Source organism: Solanum verrucosum, unplaced genomic scaffold, assembly GCF_900185275.1.
Source record: "Solanum verrucosum unplaced genomic scaffold, falcon-dt-bn FXZP01001106.1, whole genome shotgun sequence".
Classification (NCBI taxonomy): Eukaryota; Viridiplantae; Streptophyta; class Magnoliopsida; order Solanales; family Solanaceae; genus Solanum; species Solanum verrucosum.
In genome coordinates this window covers 316,172-331,063 of record NW_026019643.1, presented here as the reverse complement: position 1 = coordinate 331,063, position 14,892 = coordinate 316,172, and the positions used below count along the sequence as shown (strand labels likewise).

Genomic DNA, 14,892 nt, shown 5'->3' with positions numbered 1-14,892 from the left:
ATGAGTTTCTTAATACATATTAATGGACATCCAAATGACATGAGTCACTTGTAGCTAGATAAGGTAAATCAGAATCTATACGCTAAAAATTAATATATCATGAGGACTTTCAAGTGCGAAGTTAGAATTTCCTAATCACTTTACCAAAAAACTGATCTGAAACTCAAAAGTTTAGCATCAAACTTTCAAAATATCTCTAAATATAAATTTTTAAACAAATAATGTAGAGTATCTCAACAAGAATCATCATTTCAACTATGTTTTTTGCCATCTACCTTTTATTTGACACAAAAGAAAACTTAACAGTGAAGTTAGTACATTGATTTGTTGTATTATTGAAGAATCATTTGTGCTTGATCTATAACACACTCATTTATTGGCCAAGAAAGTTAATAACAACTTAAATGATTTATCAATGACAAAGAGTTCTTTCATAAAGTCAAGGAAAAATCTCTCTAAATTTCCAGCACATAAATATCTATACTAGTTTAGTCCTTACATAAATATAGAAAGAAGTAAAAGAAAGAATAGTAGTAATTAGAAGTTCTAAGAGGGCTAGAGATTGTCAATACTAGATTCAATAATTTCTTACTTAGAAGTGTTAGATGCCTTATTTCTATATTCCTGCAATTTGATGTCTCATTTGTATCAAGGGTCAACTCATAAATTTGATAAATAAGAGTTAGCCACAAATTTCACCATCAAAAATACAATAAAATTGAGTTTTCACCTATTGATTTACTTAGATTGGACATTAGTTAAATGAAATCTTCTATTTACAATCAATAATGATATGAAAATTAAAGTTCAAAACAACAACTTTAGACTTTCGACAAACAGGGGATTTCAGTCCACATTCAAAGACCTAGAACATCACTTTAAATTATATTTAGACAAGTTTGAAAATCAGGTCATAATACTTTTCAGTTCACTCAAAATGCAAATAAAAATACTAAAAGCATTAGAACAAAAAAAACTACAAATCAAATATTGACTAATAAAATTGAAACCAACTTCCTAAAGAAATTTCGCAGAGAGTTCATAAATCTTCACCAAATCTGAAAGACAAACTATAAACCACAAATAGATTACATCACAGACCTAAATTATAAAAAAAAACATAAATTTCAGACAAGCCCATTAGTTATTCTTTAAAACTTTTGAGAAACCCTTCAATGGAGTTTCAGATTATGCAGAATAGTATATCCATGACAAATTAGAGAAAATGGGTACTTAGAAATAATGGAGTAGATAGAGGAAACTTAAAAATAGTTCACCTTTTTATGCAAAAGCTTGCAGTCGAAGAAGATTACTGTTGAGAATAAGACCACCACACTTTGAAGAAGAAGACCGAAGGTTGAAAAAGAAGAAGAAGACTACCACACTCTGAAGAAGAAGACCAAGACTTGTCGAAGAAGACCGAAGGTTGCCATTAGCCTCAGCTTATCATTACGTACTTCTTAGAGTTTTCAGAAACCTTTCTGGAGAAGAAGACTAGAAACTTTAGCCCTAATAAAATTAATAGCGCTTTATCTAAAGTAGTGGAGGGAAATATATTATTTTGGGAATAAAATTCGCGGGTTGGCTGAAAATATTTTCTTTTTGCACTATAATAACCGTTGCCACAGAGTCCATAAGTGCAATGGTTCTAAAATATGTAGCCTTAGACACTCTGTAGCGACGGTTATTGGAATGATGCTACGGTTAATTTTAATTATTGTTCTATTAGATCCCATGATATATTGCAACAGTCATAACTGTTGCAATAGATAATCTGTTGCGACGGTTGTACAAGTGTTGCCAAATATCTGTGGCAATAGGTCAAATTTCTAGTAGTGATGTATAAATCGAGGAGTAATCAACTCCAAGCTAAAACATAAAGTTAAAAACTGATTTCATGAACATGCATGCATATGGAAACATTAGAATTTCTTAAACGCTTGAATCCGATAAAATACATAGGAGGAAATAATACCTCACACTCAAACTGATGCGGAGGTAAATAAATGGGGGGGGGGGGGGTACTAGGACATGATACCAATCAACTTTACCCTCCCAAGTAGCATCCTCAACTAACTGATTCATCCAAAGAACTTTCACGGAAGAAACTTCTTTGTTTCTCAATTTACGGACTTGACAATCTAGAATCTCAACCGGAATTTCTTCATAAGAGAGACTTTCCTTCATGCGAACACTTTCTAGTAGCACAACTAAATTAGGATCACTAATACACTTCTTCAAAAAGGAAACATGGCATATGGAATACACGTATGCCAAATCTGAAGAAAAATCCATCTCATAGGTCATCTTACCGAAATGCCTAAAAATTGATATGGGCCTACATAGCAAGGAATGATCTTCCCTTTCTTACTAAATCTCATCACACCCTTCATGGGTGAAATTTTCAAATAAATCTAATTATCAACATCGAATTCAGGATCCCTTCTCCTCACATACACATAAGATTTCTGTCAACTCTGATCCCTTCTCAATCTATCCCTTATAAGTCAAACCTTTTCCATCACCTCATGATCTAAATCGGGCCCTATCAAAGAAACCTCACCAAATTTGAACCAACCAATAGGATATCTACACCTCATACCTTAGAAGTCTTCAAATGGAGCCATCTAAGTACTCGCGTGATAATTATTATTATAAGAAAACTAAATCAAAGGAAAATGATCATTCTAATTACACTTTAAATTCGATCACACAAACTCTGAACATATCCTCCAGAATCTGAATAGTTCGCTCAGCCTGACCATCGGTCTGAGGGAGAAAAGTTGTGCTAAGATTAACTTGTACTAGGTTCTTCTAAAATGATCTCCAAAATTGAGAAGTACTGGGTACGTCTGTTCGAAATTATAGATAAAGGTACTCCATGCAACTTAACCATCTCCCAAATATAGAGCCTATCATAGTCTTTGGTTGAATAAAAGGCTTTACAAGAAGAAAATGTGTTGACTTAGTCATTCTGTCTACAACAATCAAAATAGAATCATGTCGTCAACGAGTCCGAGGTAAATCTATAATGAATTCGAATCTTCCCACTTCCAAGTAGGAATGCTAATATCTTGAGTCATACCTCCTGATTTTTTATGTTCAACTTTCATATTTTGATCATGGTACTTCTTCATATTCTCCTTGTACAAGGCTGAACATTCATATGCTTTTAGGCGAAACTCATCAAGCTCATTCAATCTTTGACTTAATGCGGCACCCCAATCCAAATGTAGCCTCTTGAGTGCCAACATTGCTTTGTTCTCTAACTCTACAGGCAAATGACAAGACTTCCCATATACAAGTTGGTAAGGGGACATACCTATGTGAGTTTTTAATGCGGTGTGATTGGTCCATTTGTATAATCAAGCCTTCTTGACCAATCTGTTCTGTTTGCATTCACAATCTTCGCAAGATTTTTCTTTATATCTCTATTCGACACTTCAACTTGCCCACTAGACTGCGGTAAGACTTGTAGAAACGAGAACAAAATGAAACGGAAAATCAGGAAATACTTGACTAAAGTTCAATAATGAAATTAGTCTAATCTAAAAGTTGTATTCCTCGGCAACGTCACCAAAATTTGATACACCCAAATTACACCTCCCGAAAGAAGTATAATCGTTGTCAACTAAAGAACCTAACTTTTAGGTTAATGTAGATCACACAGGGAATATGATTTAGACTTAGGCTAACTTATGATTACTAAGTTCAGTCAAATTATTTCTGAAAAAAGTAACAATGGGGGTTTAGTAAATAAAATAATAGTTTGTTGATTTATATCAATAAGTAACAAGTAAATTGGATTCGCAGTTTTGAGATCTCAATATGAGATGAAAACTAGGGCATAAGTGTTCCCCACAAGCTCTTAACGTAGTATTCCTAATAATAGTAATTATATCCTAGTGTTAACATGCAAGGTTGATAAGTTAGGTATCCCTAAGTGATTGGTCCTCTAAGTAGGAAATTTGACCACGCAACTTGGTCCGTCTACGGGTGTATGCTTTACTAACTATTACCCTTAACCCTGGATTAGCCTTCACAAGATTAGGGTCAGGCTATTAGATAGTGGCTTAACACGTCTAAATCTTTGTTGTTTAATCCCTTTCTCATTCGTTACCTCTTTGGTTCGGCAAGTAGGAATGAGGCGAATTCTAACATTGCGCACCACTAGAAAGAATTCTAAACGAAAGGATTGACAACATGCATCAACACTACTCTAGAATTACTTATTTATTAGTCATACATTGTTAATTACTCATGGTTCTCACAACCCTAGTTGTGGATTTAGCTACTCATGATTGAGAATTCACAATTCATATTAGGGTTGATAAAATAAATCATGAACTTACAATTTTAATAGATGAATACCGTAATCTTGAATTGAAAATCAAATGCAAAGATCATAAACCAAGTGAGAATTAATTGTCAAAAGAGTTTGCAAAATAACCCTCAAAGTATCCCAAAACGTCTAACAGCCCAAAAAAGAAAAATGCACCTTATACTTATAGAAACTAAGTCTTAAACCAAGTAGGAAAAGAAAATATAGGAAATTCTGGTTTTGGCAGTTTCGATAGACGGCAGCGAAAGACGAACCATGGATTAGCCAACTGTCTGTGGATCTCCTCCATAGTTCAGTAATTGGAAAAAATTCTTAGTCTTCAAATCGACGGGCATCACCTACGGTCTGTAGCTCTATTCACGGCTCATCCTTTTCCTCTATTGTTTAAGTACTGGAACTCAACTTTCTAAATCAAACGACGACACTGATCAAAGGTCCGTCACTCAAGCTAAGGGGCGTCGTTTTCCTCCGTGGTTCCATACTTGGTCAGGTTTCCTTGAACTCACAATCCACGCCTCCTACCTACGGTTCATCGACTGGATGACGGCTCGTGAGTAAGCTCGTAGGTTGCCAAATTTCTACTGGTTCAGCTACATTCATCTTCAACTGCTTCAAACTGATTTCCTACAAAATTAAACCAAACACCATCATATATAATAACAAAAATGGCCAACACTCACACAAACTTCAAGTATAATGCATCAAAAATACCGCAAACTCACGGTACATCAACTTGTTCTTAGTAGTTCTATCTATTATGAGTTCTAGTCGGACTTATGGGGGTCCATTCAGATTTTTACTATAACTTGCACCTGAATGTACCTTTTGGCATTATGGTGGCCTAGTTAGGCTTAGTTAGTTGTACTTAGTTTTTTTTTGTTCTTAGTACACTCGTGTACATTTCATTTAGTGTTACGTTGCTTTTACCTCTGTTTATGTTTATTTCTCACATTTCATATTGCTTTTACTTCTCTTGCGTAGTCGATCATTGATGCATACTGATTTCCTATTGATTTGGTATTCATGCTACACTCTGCATCTATTTTGTGATGCAGGTCTGAGCACCAGCTACTAGCATTGATATTCAATCTTGTTGCAGCTTCGGTTCAGATGCGAGGGTGAACACATTGTGTTCTAGACTTACCCGTGTCTATATATATTATGTTGGCTCGTCTTTTGTATTTTGAGACAAGCCTTCTATTTTGGGTCCACTTTTAGGACTTTTACTTCACGAAGGATAATAATCTTTTTGATTTAAAAACAATCACCTTGATGTGAAACAATTCATATTTGTGACTGAAAATATGAATTTTGCTAATACTCACCATATACTCATCTTGATACTTTGAAAATATTTTTTTCTCATACTCACCATCAAATAAATAACCATTTAGACTTTAAAGCATCTTTTTTATTGTGATCACGCTCCATCAACCTCAATTGTGATAAATAATTGTACTAGTTAAAATATTGAATATTGCAGAGTTCCATAAAAGGAGATTGACAAAAAATATATTTTTCAAATATTACATTATTTATTTCACATGCTAGTTAATGTAGCCCATATTGCAAATTATTCTTCATACAAACACTAATACACATAGATATATTTATGCATATAGATACACGCATACATATATATATATATATATATATATACACATTGACAGAAAAAATATATTCTTCAAATATTACATTATTTATTTCACATGCTAGCTAATGTAGCCAATATTGCAAATTATTCTTCATACAAACACCAATACATATAGATATGTTTATGCAATATATATATATATATATATATATATATATATATATATATATATATATATATATATATAACAACATAGATCTTCTAATTGTTGAGAAGGTGACCCTCCATATCCTTGATTACGTCAAGGATATGACCCAAATAACTGAGCGGCTCTGGAATGTCTTCAGTTTTCTTTTCATAATCAAGTGTCCATATAGCCCACTGAGGTTCATGAGATGTTATAATAGTAAATGAACTATACATCTCTAGCACGTCTCCTTCAATGACTTTCCAACAAATTGATTTTTTGTACGGATCGATGGCTTCAATAACTTGCTTTATAAACTTCTTTTGTCCAGCTGTAATTATCAACATAAAAAGAATACAAGATATGTTATTTTAAATTTAATTGTTCAATTCCTCATTAAAGATTTCAATATTTACAAAATATAATCTTTATTATCATATAATGTTTAACTTTTTTCCTCGATTTTCATTTTCATTTTCATTTACTCCAAAAGTTTATAATGCTCATAAATATTTGATTGTCTATTTTCTAAATAGAGTTATTTTTTTAAAGTCTCAAAAGAAGAGCTGATTTTATTACGTTAAACATGACATTAGTAATATTTTAGTATATTGATTGGTGGAAAGATAATATACCTAAATCATAATCTATTGAAGATTAATAAATCTTGAATCTCTTGAGTAATTAAATATTAGTAAGTTATGTCTAAGCATTAGTTGGAGAAAATAAGAAAAAATTAAAGTAATTAAAGGTAGTTTTAATGAAGAAAGTACTTTCTCCCACAGGTGGAAAAGGTTATTTTGTTTCTTGAAGCAAGAGGGTTTACTTAGAATGTATTTATAATAATCAAACACCATCAAATAACTCTTTCAAGAAGATCATTTTCTTGAAAAGCACGTTTCATATTACAGTATACACTAAATAAAGAAAATTGATGTATGTAAATCGCATTGAATGATAGAAGAAGTAGAAAAGTGTGTGTTACCCTCATTATAACTCCAGCTAACAATCGAACCAACTTTTACGTTTTCACCTTCATGAATTTGAAAACGGTTAACATGTTGACTTATATTAGCTATGTGATGAGAATTAGTGTGTAAAAGATCATACATCAGATGGCCTCCACACTTCACCTCAACAGAAGCAATCAATTTTCCTTTCAAACCCATCTTTTATTTTTCTCAATATAGCAATTATAAGTTGTGAAAAGAAGGTGGTGAGAAAATGTTGAAACCTTGCAGTCTTTATATAGACAGACTTTAGTTAGTTGTAAAAAGCTAGCTTGTTGAAACATTGTCCACCACATATTTATATCACATGTTATTAATTAGTGAGGATTGAAGATTTGTTGATTCAATTTTTGTGAACCAATTTTAGAAACGTCGCAAGTTTATCCCAAATTGTAGAAGACATATTTTATCACCTTTAAATATATTGGTATTTACTAAAAAACCAAACTTTTTTACTATAAAAAGTACGTATATATTCCTAATAAAAAGAATGCATTCTTATAAAATTGACTAAAAGTACATGAAATAAAAATAACCAACTATTGTACAAATACAATATTTAAATAAGGATACTAAAATATCACATGCTAACTATTGAATGTTCTTATTATATTTTCATGTATGTGATATAACAAGACTTTATTATCAATCTGTATGCCTTCATCAAATTTTTTTAATAGAAAACAAATAACTTTTATGCACTATATAAAATATAATGCTTAGGGAGTAGTATTTTATGCACTATATCTTGTGCAAACCTAATTAATGATTTGTTTACAATATTTTACAAAAGTAAACTAGTTTTTTCAAGAATTACATAAAAAAATAATGAACACCAAAGAAAAAGATCAGTTTATGCTAAAATTGTACAAACCTAAAATAACCTAGTAGGAGAAATTTTTGTGCTGATTGTAAGGAATCTGAAGAGTTTGTTTAGCATTGCTGGAAGGCCAAAAACACGTATTTTGAGATTGTTTTTCTTTGAAAGATTAAGCGTTTGACAAATTAGTAAAATTGTTTTTAAACTCAAGCAGAAGCAATTTTTCTGTTGTTGGAAAGAAGCTAAAACTTTCTACTTCTTAAAAAAGCAGGAGCAGAAAATTATTATTTTTAAGACTAAAATATCCTTTCTGTAGATGCATATTTATCAATATATCTCTTATTAATTAATTACCGTATATCATAAGTTTTGTTAATTTTCATTTAAAATTTTATTTTTTATGTTTATATAATAGATTTTTTATTTTATATTATATTATTCTACGTATTTTTTTTCAGAATTAGAAAAAAAGATAACAACAATCTTTTTGCAAGTTAAAAAAAAAAGAAAAAATTATTGTAACAATTAAAGATTTCATCCCTCCCAAACAAAGGTATATTATTGATTGAATATTTTAATATGTACATTTAATTTAATAAAAATAAAAATTTAATTAAAACTTTTATAATAGATATTTAAAATTGTTTCTCTCTATAAAATAATCTTAATATTAGAAGTACATTGATACTTTCCATTTTTCGTAATTTGACTCTCAAAGGCACTTTTAAAAAAAGATTAGTCCAATACAATTTGCTTAAGAAAAATAATTTTCAAATGAATTAGCCAAGCAAAAATTATTATTTTTTCAAGAACACTTTCTGAAAAACTATTTTTAAAAAAGTACTTTTAAAAATAAATAGTTTTTAACAACAATGTTATACATACTCTAGGACTTAGTGAATCAATAAATGCCACATGTGTAAATTTATTTTCCAACTGCCAATCTATTTTGTAAGGAAACAAAGAGGATCTTTATTGATAACGAGATAAAGCAAGTGTGGATTTAAATTACTTAACTTTCTTGGTTAGCCTATTTAAAGTATCATATCTATTTGTTTAATTTTCTTTCCCTAATACTTATTGCATCGTGCCTATTGTGTGTGATAGAGGATTTTACATGGAAGACATTAAATTCCTCAGTTGGACTTTGTTGAAAAAAATTATTTAATGATCACAAAATGTGAGTTTCCCAAAACTGATGGATCATCACTTGGTGAGCTTCAATATTATGGAGGCTAAGACTCATATAAATTACTCACTCTTGAAGATGTATGATAGAATCCTTTGTAAGGACTATAATTATTATTTTGACATAAGCTTTTGCCAATGAATTTTTTTATTAAAAGGAATAGGAATAAGAGAGCATTGTTTGACTTTCAAAAGTATCAAAAATATCAAAATATCAAAATCTCAAAATCTACCAACTTTATATGAGGGGTAGTTGCAATTTCTACCCTTTCTTCTTCCGGACCAGAGAATTACATTTCTCACTTACGGAATAAGAAGTGCACGATGTTATATCTTTTGCTTGATTTATTTATTTCTACACCACCATCTATCACAACTCGAAATTGAATCATGATGACATTTACCATATACCCCTGGTAGGCAAGTCAAAGAACAATCAACTCGTGAAAAATAAAATTAGAATATAACAAACGTGGAAGAAATAATAAGTTAAGAAAGGGACCATAGCATAGATATACACAAAATAGTACAAAATATATAATAAGGGCCAGAAAGTGGCCAAGAAAGAAGAATATATATAAAATGGTACACTGCATATAACAAAGATGGTAAGATATTGTTCAAAAAAACCCCACTTTTTCCATGCAAAAAAACCCACAAATACGCTCTCTCTGAGGTCTGAGCCCAAGTCAAATAGAAATTGAGGTATAAAGGTTTTAAACTGAAAATCCACATTTTCTCATTGCTACCTCATTCCATGGTCAAATGCAGATGTCATGTACATTGATGCATGCCAATCACAGTCAAACAAGTTATAATACATGCATATCACGCATACTAATAAGGTAAACCTTTCACAATACAATCATATTAACTAGAAACTTCATCCGGTCCAAGGCCTCAGGCCCATAATCACAATTTTATAGAAATAGGCACAATTATCTAGATAAACACAAAACCATACTAAACAAGAAACCAACTCTTCTAAAACTAAGTTTAAATCCCCTAAAGCAATCTAAGCATTCTATACTAATCAAGTGTAGGCTATGATCAACCTAGACAAAGGTTTAAGGCTAAGCTACTAGTCTAATGTCCGAAAAATGGACAAAGTATAACTAATTAAGGATCATGTAAGACTAAGAGTTAACCCTACAACCTTTCTAATGATCATATGCAACCCAATATATATAGTGTCTAACTAAGCTAAGTCTAAATAAACAAGTTGTAACCTACCTCGAAGTCGAAACCATACTAGAATTGCTACTCGAGACCTTTACCTTTTTGAAGAGCTGCAGATCACCTTCATGATATAAAAAAACTATACGTCAATACAGGACTACTAATACTCATATTAATGTCGCAAAATTCATAACAAAAATGAGGTGAAAAATTGACCCTCGGAACTTGACAATGAAATAGAAAATTAACTCCGTCATTATACTTCATTTGAGGTGAGCATCACATGCCCAAAGTTGGGTGTAGATGAGGGTCATTTTGAACCTCAAATGGTATGAAAAGCTAACTTTTAAAGAATTGAGGTTCAATTAGAGAATAAAACACTGAAATGAAGCTAGAATAAACAATATAAATCAAAGGGAAAGAGAAGTACCTTTGAATCCCATGAAAAGATCATGAAATGAGTTTAAAGACTCCTACATGTGCTCAATAACAATGGAAACATTTGAAGGAATATGAGATATAAAACCACTCGTGATTGTCGCCCCTACAGACCCGAGGTCACTGGTGTGGATAAAGCCTTGCAAGAGCTGATGTGAATAGTCTCCTCCATCTCCATGGAAGCCAATGCTACCCACATGCATGAGATCACTAAAGCGAGCATGTTGTAAAAATCGTATTCATCATTACTCAAAAGACACCTCATACGGAGTTAATTTAATTTTTTTGAGATATTTGGCCAATTTAATATTGAGGTGACGTGAAGAAAAATTAGGGACTTTGAAATTGATCCGAACTGGAGTCATCTAACAATTGTGGGAATATTCCTGCTATGCTGGTGCCACTAGAGGCTCGTGTTCAGAGTTCTTCAGTAGTTGCTTGGCATTCAAGTAGACTAGGTTTTCTTTTAACTAAGTAGTCAGACTTGTCTTTACTTATATAATATCTTGTAGATAGTCAGGAGATTTCATGCATGGGAATTCCGGCATGGAGTCTAGATTGTTGAATAAATGGATAGTCGTGGGTTACACTAATGATAGACTCGGTTAGGTAATGTTTACTTTGAGACAATTTCTAGGTGCTATGCTAGGGAACACGATTGTGGGTAAAATGGCTTATGAACATGGAACATTCAAGAAGGAATCCTTCTGATAGGTTATGGTTTTTTTTAAAGTTTATGTATGTATCTATGTTAACTGTCTCTATTGTGAAACCTGAACAATACATTTTGGGAAAACATAAGGGTTGTATTTAAGGTGATAAATTGTTTACAATCTCATGCAATGAATAAGGTGCTTTTGTTTACTTGTATTTACAAGTGTGGTTGTATTTCATTGAGATTGCGATTGTGTTTGTGTGACTAATGTTTGACTCTGGTACTACGCCTGATATATGATATTCCCATGGTTGGCTTAGGCACCATTTCTAGTACGTACTAATGGTTGGCTTGGGTACCACATGTCACGCCCCGAGCTACCCCCAAGACGCGGACACGGGACCTAGGACCACAAGTGATCCCAAGCTAACCCTGCTGGCATGATCATGAGCATACTAAAGATAATAAACATATGCGGAAGCTAATTCATAAATAAATCTGAAAAGATGGGGAATACCCATATACTATAACTGAATATATCAAATCTGAGAGTTTAATACAAAAGAAATATCAAACTCAAAACACTAAGCTGAATCTAACTATGTCTGAAATAAGCCTCTAAACTGACTAGAAATGTTGGGACATGCCCCAACTAGATCTAGCAAAACTGAAACTAAAGACTAAAAGCAATAAAGATAAACATGTCACTAGTCCTCGAAGAATGAGGACTCACCACTGATGTTGCTGAACTGAAGATCGAGAACCGATCTAAGCGTGATCTAGATACTGAGAACCTGAACCTACATCACGAAAAGATGTAGCGCACGTATGCGTCAGTACTTGAAAGGTACTGAGCAGGCAGGATAGAGTAAAGCTGAAAGAACATATAACTGAACAAAGCAATAAAGCAATGAAATAATCTGAACATGATATAGATACTGAATACAGAGCTAACTGTATGCAATGACCAATTTATAACATGCTGACTGAATACTGAATGAACTGTAAATGTGGTCAATGCAATAGAGTCTGACTGAACTGTGGGAGCTACTAATAACCGACATAAAACCACATGAGCTAAATGTGGAGTTCGATGTATACGCCCCATCGAGAGGACCCAATATACCCTGCCAGAGGTATAGATGCATGCTGGCGTGATCACTAAACTGATGTTGCCCACAGAGGGGACTTACAACTACGTGGCTCGTAGTTCTGGGACTATATGGGTACGTTGAAACCCTAGTCCAACTCGGTATTATGCTACTCCCAATAGATTAAGTGGTTAACACATTATGACTGAGTTTCTGTAAATACTGGATAGCTCGAAACTGAACATGCAAACTGAGAATGCAACAATTAATCTGATAATGATGCATTCATAAACTGAGGCATGTAAAACTGAATACTGAAATGTTTGACCTAGCATGTGTAACTCAAAAACTAAAGAAATACATAGCTAGGGTTCTGAAATTCATGCGATAAACTGAGCAATAACATGATAATCTGATTTGGAACGTTTAAATAACTAATTCATGATGATCTGCTACAATTCTAGAAACCCTAGGTCTGTTCATAATCATGGAATCAAGAATCTGACTGAATTCTAGGGACCTAATGGGTGAAAGGAACCCACTAGTGAAATCCCACATACCTGGTGACGAATTCCACGGAGAAATCTTTCGATTTTAGGGCTGGAATTGAAGGAACCTCGCTGCGTTCTTGAACTAGGGTTCTTGACCTTTTTCTCCTTCTTGATTCTAATTCTTCTAAGTTTGATTAATGATTTGACTTAGGTAAGTTCTAGTTATGTTTCTAGGCTTAAACTAATTAAAACCTCATGATTTAGGGTCTAAACGACGTATCATAGGGGTTAAATGAAATAGGAAAAGACCAAAAGACCCCTGAATTAACTGCTGTCGGAGTGACTGACAGAATGGACTGACGGTCCATCTATCAATCGACGGTCCGTCGATCGGGTCCGTAGGTCGAGTCTACCCGACAGGGCTTCACTAAAACGGGTATAACATTTTACTCGGAGGTCGGAATTTAGCAAACTCGGTGGCGTTGGAAAGATAATTCAATTATCTATCTAACAATAGGTCATGGGACACATAATTCGTTTTGTTCTAAGAGTTATGACCATCTGAAGTTGACCCATCAATATTTTTCAACTAACTGGCTGCTGACCCTCATCTACGGTCATACCTACGGACCGTGGATCGAATGACGGTCCGTGCTGGTCGACCGTAGTTTGTGTTAGAGGCTGGGTAAGGGAAGTCTCGATCCACAGACACAGACCACGGACCGTGGTCTGATCTACGGACCGTGGGTCTATCCGTGAGTCGGGACTTAGCCAATTTTCTAAGCTGGCTGGGGAGGGGTTACAGTGGTGAACCACGGTCCACCAGCACGGGCCGTGGTCTGACCTACGGTCTGTGGATGGTGACCGTAAGTTGCACTTGCAACTTCTCAAAATCTGCATTTTTGTCTATTTTGAATACGGGGTGTTACATTATCTCCCCCTTGGGACCATTCGTCCTCGAATGAAGACTAAACTAGCTGAAATGGAGGGAGAGGGCTGCAATCCCTATCAGTGAATACGGAGAACTGAATTTCTGACTGAACTGAGTTCCAAGGACATGCAAATACGCTGAAAATGCAAGTACAAACTGAAGGAACATGATTCTAAGACTGAATTTTCGCATGAATGACTGAAAAACTGAAGAGGAACTATTACCTCAAGCTGGAATGGAATCGGAAGGAAAGAGGTGAGGATACTTGGACTTCATGGCTGCTTCTGCTTCTCAAGTAGCTCCCTCTACGGACTGACTCCTCCACAAAACCTTGACTGAAGCAACTTCTTTATTTCTCAACCTTCTAACTTGACGATCAAGAATCTCAACTGGTACATCCTCATATGAAAGGCTATCTTTCACGGCCACACTCTCTAATGGTACTATGGATGCTGGATCACCCACACACTTCTTCAAAAGAGAAATATGAAAGATTAGATGCACTGCTGCTAAATCTGCTGGCAACTCTAACTCATAAGCCACTTTACCAATCCTTTCCAAGATCCGGTAAGGGCCTACATATCTAGGGTTGAGCTTTCCTTTCTTGCCAAATCTCATCACTCCCTTCATGGGTGACACTTTCAGTAAAACCCAATCATCAACTTGGAACTCTAGTTCCCTTCTTCTCACATCTGCATAAGACTTCTGGCGACTCTAAGCAGTCTTAAGTCTATCTCTAATGAGTTGCACTTTCTCCATAGCATCAAGGACCGAATCTGGTCCTATCAAGGCTGCTTCACCCACTTCAAACCAACCAACTGGAGATCTACATCTACGCCCATGCAATGCCTCATAAGGGGCCATCTGAATGCTGGAATGGTAGCTATTGTTGTAGGCGAACTCTATTAGAGGAAGGTGATCATCCCAACTACCCTTGAAGTCAATCACACAAGCTCTCAACATGTC

General features: G+C 34.0%; 2 protein-coding genes across 3 annotated transcripts in view; one reads left to right on the top strand and one right to left on the bottom strand.

The window, feature by feature from the left end:
• LOC125826298 (uncharacterized) overlaps positions 1-14,892 on the top strand; it is a 445,897-nt gene that overhangs the window by 355,603 nt on the left and 75,402 nt on the right. The gene's annotated exons all lie outside the window — the stretch shown is intronic.
• Positions 6,198-7,292, bottom strand: LOC125828234 (MLP-like protein 28). Its single transcript, XM_049507579.1, has 2 exons — positions 7,109-7,292; positions 6,198-6,454 (listed from the first exon to the last, which is right to left on the bottom strand). Exons 1-2 carry the CDS (start codon positions 7,290-7,292, stop codon positions 6,198-6,200), a joined length of 441 nt encoding a protein of 146 aa, XP_049363536.1.

Excerpts from the sequence above, each read along its gene's own strand:
- LOC125828234 (XM_049507579.1), bottom strand. The coding sequence starts at position 7,292 with ATGGGTTTGAAAGGAAAATTGATTGCTTCTGTTGAGGTGAAGTGTGGA. Across the intron at positions 6,455-7,108 it reads TAGCTGGAGTTATAATGAGG|CTGGACAAAAGAAGTTTATA; the intron begins GTAACACACACT and ends TGATAATTACAG.